The following is a 10,680-nucleotide window of genomic DNA, read 5'->3' on the forward strand; positions in this document are numbered from 1 at the left end:
ATGGGCTCCTGTTGGGCAGATAAAATGTATTATGCTCACTTTGTTAAAGAGGCCGTTGCCCAGGTGATATTAATGTGTGTTGAGAATTGTTGTAGCATGAGGCTTGGTTTTGGGATTAAGCCTTTCCCACCCTTTTTGATGAGGGGTGGTACAATCCAATCATGCCTCAGAGAACTGACTTTGTATTAGAGACTTCCCTACTTTGTATATTGGATTAGAGGTTGTGAAGCTACAGTATAAAGTGGGGGCAAAACCGGAGTTTGGGCTCTTGGTTCCTGAGATTAGAAGAGAGAGCAGAGGAGAGCAGAGTAAGGCCACGTGGAGGAGGCCAGGAGAAGCAGCCAAGATGGCGGAGTGCTGAGTGAGATGCCAGTTTGTGTAGAGTTTGTATCTGGGATAAGGAAAGGAGATGGGGAACAGAGGTGAATAAGTCTGGTGAGCTAGAAACCTTTGATTCTAGGAAACTCAGATAAGTCAGTAGCTTTGTGAGCACTGAATGTGACTGGGTTTTGGAGCCCAGTGTGTATTTTTACTTGCCCGCCGGGTGCAAAGCTAGAATTAAAGACTATGGCCCACCAGTTTTTGGCTCCGCTGTTTCTTTGCCGACTGTCCGAATCCAATGCGAACCTGCATGGACCAGGCTGCTCTGATGGTGGCCCTGGCCGTAGCTCCTGGCTTTACAGCTCCCCCTTCAGCGCTACCAAGGCCTCCAGTTTGTAAGTCTGGGACCCGCACGGGGTGTGGGGGAATGAGAGAGGGCTGGATGCCTATGGTCGAGATGGGTGGTTGCTGAGGCAGACTTCCCCCTCCTCCCCACATTGCACCCTGGCAGACAGATGGCCTTACAGTCTCTGGGCTGGGAGAACACATTCCACGTGCTTCTGGCCCAGATGGATGGCCCTACAAAGCCTGAGAGTGGAGTTCTACCTTAAGAAGCCCACATACACCAGTTCTGCCACAGTGATGATGGTGGGCTGGCGTGAGGCTTCTTACATTCTCTGCTCCTTGGGTCACACAACCCTGTCCTGCCTGGGTCAGTCCTACCAGCCAGTCAGCCAGCGTTATTCATTAAACTCATAGACAAGGCACTGGGGAAATGAAGTATGGAGGGGAACATAGGAAATCTCCAGTCTAGGTCAAAACTGGAGAGGCAGAACGAACCTACCCAGATCTGGAGATGATTACGAGAGAGTCCTGGAGGCAGGAGGCGAGTGGCCAGGACTCAGAGGATGGCTGGGGAGTCACCCAGAGGGTATTGGGTGGGGATTGCCTTGAGCTGTGTTTGAGGGAGGCAAAAAGTGTAGTAAATAATAAAAGAGGTTGTTCCAGTGTGATGGGATTGCAGGTAAAGGTGGAGAGGTTGACAGGGAGGATAAGATGGAAGGAGGAGGACGGAAGGGTCCGAGCTGCAGCTGGGGAGAATGAGCTCGATCTGGAGAGGAGGGACCCTGCACTGGGGGGCTCGCTAGGTCAGGGGTGATGTTAGGTCCAGAGGGGAAGCGTAAGAGTGGAATGGAATCCAGGTCTGTGGAAGCAGATGTTTCATTCAGAGATGAGAGTAGTAGACCTTCTCTCCCTACAGGTCCCAAAGGGATGGGGGTGGGGGGAGGGGGAGGCAGGCTCAGTTCTGGTTAGCTGATTTCTTACCAAGATCCCACCTTTCTCCTGCTGCCTCTTTCTCTACCTCCAGGTTCATCTGTCCTTTGTTTACCCTAATGACTACACCCGCCTGAGCCACATGGAAACCCACAACAAATGCTTCTACCAGGACAGGTGAGCCACACTGAAAGGGACAAGACGGCGCTCTGCAGGAGCCGGGAGAGCTGCTGGACTAGAGGGACTGCAGGCGTCCTCCCAGCCCAAGGAGCCTTGGCTCTTCCGGGGCACCTCCTGTCCTCACAGGCCCACACACTCTCCTCTGCGCTGGTCTGGGGCGTGACGTGGACTGCTGCTGGACTTCAGCAGAGCCTCCTGCTTTGCCTGCAGGGCACCAGTGCCAGTCTGCCTCTCCCTTCCTCCTGTAGGTTCAACTTTCAGGAGTACATCAAGATTGACCAGGCCGAGAAGCAGGGGCCGGAGCAGCCAGGTACAGAGCGAGCGGAGGCTTTCAGGTCAGGCTGGGAGGGGCGGGTGACCATGGTCTTTTTCTAGAAGTTCAGACCATGCCAGCCCTGCCCCAAGGAACTTAAAATGCACACCACATGGCCCCTCCCCCCACACCCAAGGGCGCAGGGTGGTATGCCCAGCTTTTCCATATCAGGGCACCGGTAGAACCTGGCTGTTGGTGACAGCAGCTGGGTCAGCTGGAGGAGATTTCGAGCTCGGGGAGATGACTTGGGCTGCTGCGGGAGGGCGCGCTCTCCCTGGCATGTCATTTGAGAAGTCCTGCTACAGAGAAGCACTGTCTTCCTGTGGCCTTTCTTCTTGAGGCACTGGAGCCTTGCTGGGGCCATTTGTTGGGATTCTACCTGTGCCAGGCACCTGCTGGGCACTTTGTGTACTATATATTATTCTGTCTTCACAAAAACCCTGTGGAAGATGGAGTATTATTCCCTTCATGCAAATGAAGAAACTGGGGTTACTGAGGTTGAGTGACTTGCCCCAGGTCACACACAGTAGGTGGCAGAGCCCAGGTGCCATCCCCATCTGATACCCCTTGGAGTATCACATGTATAATCATCAGCTGTGTTGTTTATGTTCTTGGGGAAAAGGTTGAAAACTCTGACTTGAGGAATGGTTTTTATTAATGATAGGTTTTGAGGAAGGCCTTCTAGAAGAGTCCCAGTATGGAGAGGCAGCAGAGGAGACCCCTGATTCCAATGACCAGAACGCCAAGATGCCAGAGGAAAAACAGGTGCCTACCTCTACCCCTGGGAAAGATGTCACTGACTACCGCCTCTGAAGCCTGCGGAAACTCCTGGCTCAGCCCCGGGAGGGGCTGTTGGCACCCCTTTCCAAGCAGAACTCTACAGCTCTCTTCCCAGTGAGGACCAGCAATGTCTCAGGCCAGCAATCAGTAAAGAAGGAGAGAAAACCCAGCCCTGAGCCCAGCCAAGATCCACCTCATTCTGACAGATGGCCCCCTGGGCACCTGGTGGAGAACCTGCCTCAAGTCCAAAGGCCCAGGCCCACTGGTGACAGCCCCAGCAAGACTCTCGGGCAGTCCCAGTGGTTTAATCAAGTCGAGTCCTACATTGCAGAGCAGAGGAAGGGTGACAGGATGGAGCCTCTGGCCCCGAGGAGGGGTTGGCCTGGGGAAGAGGAGATGGTAGCAGCTGCAGTCCAGAAAGGACACATGGAGAGAGATGAAGAGGGTGAAGAAGAGGAGGAGGAAGAGGATGTGAGTGAGGTGTTTGAATATGTGGCCATGTATGACCCAGTGGTAAACTGGGACCAAACCTTCAGTGCATGGAACCTTGACTTCCAAGCCCAGCGGACTGACTAGATTGATCTGAACTGCAACACGTCTGGCAACCTACTGCTTCCAGAGCAGGAGGCTCTCGAGATCACATGGGTCTTCTTAAGGAAGCTCAACCAGAGGAGCCAGGGTAAGGGAAAGGGCTCTCCCGGGGCCTGGGCTGAGGCAGGGGCCAGGGACTTGGGGGCTGTAGCAGGTTCTCCTGCTGCAGATTTCCGGGAAGGAAAAGTGCCTGGAGACCTAGCCCCTGGAGGAGACCTGGACCAGTTAGGTCTTTGTCCCACCATCAGGCAAGGTTCTGAAATGCCTGGGTTCCCAGCCCAAGAGCACTGGGAAGACCTGTTGAATGTGATCCCCCTCTTAGGGAAGGAGCTATTAAAAAGACAAGTCAGGCCCTGGACAGTTGGCTCAGTGGTAGAGTGTCAGCCTGTAGTGTGGATGTCCTGGGTTCTATTTCTGGTCAGGGCACACAGGAGAAGCGCTCATCTGCTTCTCCACCTCACCCCTTCTCTCTCTCTCTCTCTCTCTCTCTATATATATATATATATATATATATATATATATATATTCCCTTCCTGCATTCATGGCTCAAGTAGTTTGAGTGAGTTGGCCCCAGGCACTGAGGATGGCTCCATGGCCTCCATCTCAGGCACTAAAATGTCTTGGTTGCTGAGCAACAGAGCAACACTCTAGATGGGCAAAGCATCGCCCCCTAGTGGGCCTGCTGAGTGGATCCTGTCAGCGTGCATGCTGGAGTCTGTCTCTGCATCCCCGCCTCTCACATAATAAATGAAAAAAAACCCAGAAAAAAACAAATCAGGCAAAACTGAGGCTAAAAGAGACTAATAAGAACCCCAGATATGCGCTAGAAAGGCCAGGGCAGAAGACATGGCTGAGTTCTTTGTTGTTTCACTCATCTAACCAATGAACATTTTTTTAATTGAGATAAAATTCACAAACCATTAAACCTACCATTTTAGAGTGTACAGTTCAATGGTCTTTTAAGTATATTCATACTGTTGTATAACCATCACCACTGTCTGATTCCAAAACATTTTTACTTTTAAAAGGATCCCTGTAGCTATTAGTGGTTATTTCCCATTCCTCCCACCTCCTAGTCCATGGCAACCACTACTCTACTCTTCATTACTACTGATTTACCCATTCTAGACATTTCATATACATGGAATTATATATAATATGTGGCCTTTTGTGTCTGTCTTCTAACATTAGCAAAATGTTTTCAAGGCTCATCCACGTTGTAGAATGTATTGCGTATTTCAGTCCTTTATATCACTGTATAACATTCCATTGTATGGCTATACCACATATTGTGTATCCATTCATCAGTTAATTGACATTTGGGTTGTTTCCACTTTTTGGCTATTATGAATGCAATGCTACTGTGAATATTTGTATACTAAGTTTTTTTTTTTCTTTTTTTTCTTTATTCATTTTTAAAGAGGAGAGAGAGAGGAAGAGAGAGAGAGAGAAGGCGGGAGGAGCTGGAAGCATCAACTCCCATATGTGCCTTGACCAGGCAAGCCCAGGGTTTTGAACCGGCGACCTCAGCATTTCCAGGTCGATGCGTTATCCACTGCGCCACCACAGGTCAGGCTGTATACTAAGTTTTTGTGTGAACATGTTTTCACTTCTCTGGGTTATACACCTAAGAGTAGAATTGTTGGGTCATATGGTAACTCTATGTTTAACATTTTGGGGTCTGCCAATCTCTTTTTCAAATCAGCTGCAGCATTTTACATTCCCATCAGCAGTGAATGAAGGTTCCAGTTTTTCTGCATTCTTGCCAACACTTGTTATTTTCCTAAGGGAAAAAAAAATTGTCCTAATGGGTATGAAATTCTATCACATTGTGGTTTTAATTTGCATTTCCTTAATGACTAATGATGTTGAGCCAACTAATCAAGATTTAATGGTGATTAATACATTACATAATTGTATTTTATGCACTGTTGATTGAACAGAAGTTGAGGGTCAACTTCTGAAAAAAACTCTTTCACCTTATATATGATCTCAGAGCTATAAAAGAGATTTTAGAGATCATCCTAGCCCAATAGATGTATTTTTAAAGATGGAGGCAGGGAGCACTAGAGAGGTTAAGCATCTTGTGCAAGCATCTTAGCCAGTGGCAAAACTGGGACAAAAACTAGGGTCTCTTGATAATTGACCGTGCATACTTTTACCACACCATGTTACCCCAAAGAGGGGGGAAAGAAAAACTTAAGCCCCCCACCCTTTTTGCCATAGGAGATACCAGCTGTGGCGCATTGTGAATGTGGAGAAGCGTCAGGACCAGCTCCGTGGAGGTCGCTACCTCCTGGAGCTCGAGCTGCTGGAGCAAGGCCAGCGCCTGGTGCGGCTCTCTGAGTACGTGTCTGCGCGAGGCTGGCAGGGCATCGATCCAGCTGGTGGGGAAGAGGCCGAGGCCCAGAACCTGCAGGGCCTGGTCTGGGGCCCACACAACCACCAGAGACGGGTCTTGAATGTCCGGGCCCCAGAGCCCAAGCTGTGCTGGCCCCAGGGCTTCTCCTGGAATCACCGAGCCATGGTCCACTTCATCGTGCCTGGTGAGCCTTCAGCCGAGCCTGGGCATTGTCAGCAGAGCAGGGATCTTAATAGTGATCACGAGCACCCAGGTCTCTGCTGGCTGACTTGATCTCACAGGAACTTGTGAAAATGGCCACTTTACAGTCAAGGATCTGAAGCTCCTAAGAGAAAAGTCACTTATCCAAGTTTACATGGATAGACAGCATTGGAGCAGAGAACAGTTACTGACTTGTGGCCACTGCTCTTTCTGTGGTACCGGACTGCAGGGTTGGGTGTGACAGTCAGCGGGGGTTGTGCTGGGAGTTACAGCTGGTCTGGGAAAATAGGACAGGGAGTATTTTAACCTAGTAGAATGGGTTAGCTGGTTTTTATAATGAGAAAGGGGACCAGATAACAGATAGGAGTATAACAATGGGATAAGACAGGACATAAATGATGGCAATAAGACAGACAGATTACAGGTTTTAGTGTCAGAGCATGGGGGTTGCTATGAGAGAACTAATGACAAGTCCCAGCTAAAGGCCTCCTCAGGGCGCCCTGCCCGGGAGGCTGGCTGTGCAGGAGCAGGGAGGGTAGAGAGACCCCTGCAATGGTGAGCTCACCACTGCCTTCCTTTTGCACTGTTGCTTCCAGTTTCCCATAGCTGCATTGCCCCTGAGCAGAGGTCTGATGGGCCCTGAAGCATGCAGGGCCCAGGAGTGGACGTGCCCTTCTTTGTGTTACCTCTGCTTCTCTTTCTCTGGCCGCCCCTCTCGGGTAGTGAAGAACCAGGCGTGCTGGGTGCAACAGTTCATCAGAGATATGGAAAAGCTTTTCCAGGTCACTGGCGACTCACACTTCAACATCATCATCACCGACTATAGCAACGAGGATATGGATGTCGAGACAGTCCTAAAAAGATCCAAGCTGAGGAGGTGAGGAGGTTTTCTGGTTGGTGCAGCCAGAACCCTCTCCTTCCTAAGGTCTCAGGAGAGCTGGGTCCAGGGCAGAGCTAGAAATCTTACCCAGCTTTGCAGATGCCCCGTCTCTGCCCATAGTCTCATTCCAGGAACACATCATTTCTACTGTATGCCTGCTACTTGCCTTCAGGGGACAGCCACCACCAAGTCCCAATGCTCATCCCCTCTTCTCTCCTCCCCTGCAGCTACCAGTACATGAAGCTCAGTGGAAACTTCGAGCGCTCAGCTGGACTTCAGGCTGGCATAGACCTGGTGAAGGTAATGGACAAGGAGGGGCTTGGGACATGTGACTAAGGGTTGACTGAGATGAGAGAGATATTTGGGCTGTAGAAGACAGCTCCTCAGGGAGGAAGGAGTGAGGAGACGGGGGTCTTTTCTGTTGTGCTGCCTAGGTGGGACTAAACAAATGACAAGGGAATATTTGTCCAGAGTCCTTGGGATCATAAAGAGTGGGGGAGGAGTCAGAATTTACCTTCTGATTATAAGAACTGTGCTCTGATGCCTAGAGCTATGGAAATCTGCCCGATAGTGTGTTTTATGAAAGTTTGTCAGTCATTCATGCAAATGGAAGAGCCAGAGGACTGTCCCAGAGAGTGGCTTGGCTTCCGAACCCTGGTTGGAGGGTCTGCTGATGCTCCCACATCTGTTCCCAGGACCCGCATAGCATTATCTTCCTCTGTGACCTCCACATCCACTTCCCAGCTGGAGTCATGGACAGCATCCGGAAGCATTGTGTGGAGGGCAAGATGGCCTTTGGGGCCACCCCCCAATGGCCTGAGGGTGAGGCCTTGCCCTGGGCTAGGGAGGGTAGGAAGGATCTCTCTGGCCTTGGTTCTTAACCTCAGAGCTGGAAACAGTTCTGCCTACCACAGCAGCGTCAGCCTCCCCCACGCCCCACCCCGCCCTCCTGCTCCTCCATTCCCTGGACCGTCCAGAGATGTTCCCTGAAGGCTGTGCTGACAGCCACAGCAGCAGCGATGATGAGCACTGCCCGCCCCATATTCCTCTTTATTCATTCATCCAACGTTTATTAAGCACTTACTATGTGCCAGACTCTGTGCCCTGTGGGGACACAGCCTCTGGAGAGGGAAATGACACTCAGCTGTGCCTTTAGTAGCTACTGTTGTGAGATCCTCTTGTAGGGCTATCACCAGCCCAGGGTCACTCCTTGGTGGGACTACTGCTTTCACTGCACCCTGAACCCTATCTCAGAGGGCCCCCCCCCCAAATAAAAAGCTGGCTAGGGACTTGCCCAGATGAGACAGTTTTTGGCCTCAGGCACCTCATCAATTTGTTTTAGAAAGGACTCTAGGATGCCACTGGAAGCCTTCCTTTCGCCCTTCCTCCTGGCCCCTGGCTTACCTCACCTGGAGCTATGTGTCTGTCCACAGGCTACTGGGAGGTGAATGGGTTTGGACTGCTTGGCATCTACAAGTCAGACCTGGACAGGATTGGAGGCATGAACACCAAGGAATTCCGAGACCGCTGGGGTGGGGAAGACTGGGAGTTGCTGGACAGGTGACTGGAAAGGGGGGCACCTGAGGGGTCTGCTGGGGTTTCATCCATCAGGTGCTCTGGAGAGGGAAGGGGTAAGAGCATCCTAGACCTAGTCCCCTGGGCTGCAGGTTCCCCACAAGCAGGCGAAGGCACTGGGCCCCAATTACATCCCTCGCTCAGTTTCCCCACCTGTGAAAGGGGAGGATACAGCCTCTGTCTCTGTCACGGAGCTGACATGGAAAGTGCTTGGTAAAACTGCCAGGGATAAGCAAAAACTGATCTGCACAAAAAGTAAATGATAATGTTCCGAGCAGTGAGCAAGTCGCAGTGGGTGTACAGGGCTGTATCCTCCAGGTGGCGCTCTCCTCCCCTCTGCAGTGGCCTTGGGGAGGAGACTGAAGTTTTGGGATGGGTAAGAGAGACAGGCCACAGGGCCAGCAAAGACTTTAGAGCCAGCAAAAGCGGTTGTGTGCACCTTCAAAGGGCAGCAAGCTATTCCAGAGGCTCTGGGCCCCTAGAAGCCTGGGAAGAAGGGAGTTTCAGGGAGGTGGAAATGGTCACTGGTATGAAAAGCCTCAGGGAACGGCAGGACAGGGAGCTGGCTGGGCTTTGACCCAGGTTGTAGGGGACTGCAGAACTCAGTGGTGGTGAAATGGAGGCCATGTTAGTATTAGATTCCTCTCTCTAGAAATGTGCTGCCAAGAGAAGGGGAGGGATAGAGGATGATTCTTTGAGAGTTGGGTTTAAGGATCAGGGGCTAAGGGCTGGGGGAATCCAAGAAAGAAAAGGTTTAATTGCTAGAACAGTGTCCAGAGGAGACGGACAGGTCAAGGTCAGGAGCACCGGGGCAGTGGGGACCTTGACAAGGAAGGGATACACTGCCTCCCGAGAGGCAGGGCAAGACCCCCCCACCAGTCATTGGGCGTCTGTCCTGGTAAGTGATTCACATCCACTCTCTAATTTATTCCTCCCAAACCTCTGCGAGGTGGGTGCAATTATCTCCATTTTCCAGATGAGGAAACTGAGTCTTGAGAAGTTAATAACTTGCCCCAAAGCTCACAACTAGTAAGTGTCAGAGGCTTAAATATTGGACGTGGTTATGTTTTTCCCTGGAGGGAAGAAAGAAAAGGAAGAAACACTCAGAGAGTTTAAGGTGCAGAGGAGGGAGGCTGAGGGAGTTGTATCAGATAACCCAGCTCTTACGAAGCCAGGTCCGAGTAGATTCCCACAGTGGACAGAAGCCTAGACTAAAAGCCACCCCTGCTCTTCCTGCTGGGCTGGGAAGCTGCAGACCTCCGGGTCTGTTCTCAACCCTCCTGCCTCTGGAGGCCCAAGGAGAAACTGCTTCAGATTCCAGTAACTTCTACCCGCCTAAAATCTAGGCCTCTCTGTGAGAGGGACTCCCAGTGGGCTGTGCATGTAGTAAAAGGAGAGAGAAGGGCTAGGGGCACGGGCTGCTCCAGCCCTCTGCCTCCATCAAACATATGACATGTCCTCTGCTGGCTGAGTGCCAAGAGCTGTGCCTAGCACCTCTGTCCAGCATCTCCGGTCTTTACCACCCCCTGCAGTGTGTAGATATCATTAGTATCCTCTTTGTAGAGATTTAGCAAACTGAGGCTCTGAGAGGTGATACGACTTACACACACAGTGCGGAGCTGGGATTCCAACCCAGGCCGCTGGGCTCTGCGCTCCGCCCTGCTCCCCACCCTGTGCTGGTTAACCGGAGTACGGGGGCAGGGTCTGCAGTAGGTGTGCAGCCCAGTTGCCTCCTGCACTTCTGTGGCTCACCCTGCCCCCCCCCCCAGGATCCCCCAAGGAGGCCTGGAAGTGAAATGTCTCTCCCTCAGGAATTTCTTCCATCACTTCCATTCCAAGCGGGGCATGTGGAACTGCCGCTGGATGAAGATGCCGTGATCCCAAGGGATGGTCCACTGGACTGACCACTTCCCGCCCCTTGACTTGCAGCTGCTCCCCCAGCACCCTGCAGACTGCTGGGTGGAGTGAGGAGGGGAGCAGAAGCCGTGGCTGGGCCCCGAGAGGCCTCAGCACTAACACCCCACTCAGCTGGGAGCTGTCCCCTCACATAGACGGCTGCTCTGGGCCTCCAGAGGGAGGATTTTGGGAAGAGGGCCCAGTCACAGAGACAGTACAGCACAGTTAGGTCAGGGAAGGGAAGACCTGCTTGAGTGACACCATCCTAAATCCTTGAGGTGCATGCCAGCATCCACCCAGTGCTCC

The 10,680-nt window shown here is 51.8% G+C and overlaps 1 protein-coding gene across 1 annotated transcript; it reads left to right on the forward strand.

Annotated features, from left to right (window-relative positions):
* Positions 1 to 1,177: 1,177 nt before the first annotated feature.
* LOC136322356 (beta-1,4-N-acetylgalactosaminyltransferase 3-like) lies at positions 1,178 to 10,356 on the forward strand. The gene is given in 11 exon segments (XM_066254403.1): positions 1,178 to 1,252; positions 1,691 to 1,773; positions 2,025 to 2,086; positions 2,754 to 3,708; positions 5,687 to 5,885; positions 5,940 to 6,006; positions 6,747 to 6,900; positions 7,131 to 7,203; positions 7,599 to 7,725; positions 8,337 to 8,463; positions 10,248 to 10,356. Coding segments are annotated over 11 exon segments (2,031 nt in total).
* The last annotated feature ends 324 nt before the right edge of the window (positions 10,357 to 10,680 follow it).

Source organism: Saccopteryx bilineata, chromosome 2, assembly GCF_036850765.1.
Source record: "Saccopteryx bilineata isolate mSacBil1 chromosome 2, mSacBil1_pri_phased_curated, whole genome shotgun sequence".
In the NCBI taxonomy this organism is placed as follows: domain Eukaryota; kingdom Metazoa; phylum Chordata; class Mammalia; order Chiroptera; family Emballonuridae; genus Saccopteryx; species Saccopteryx bilineata.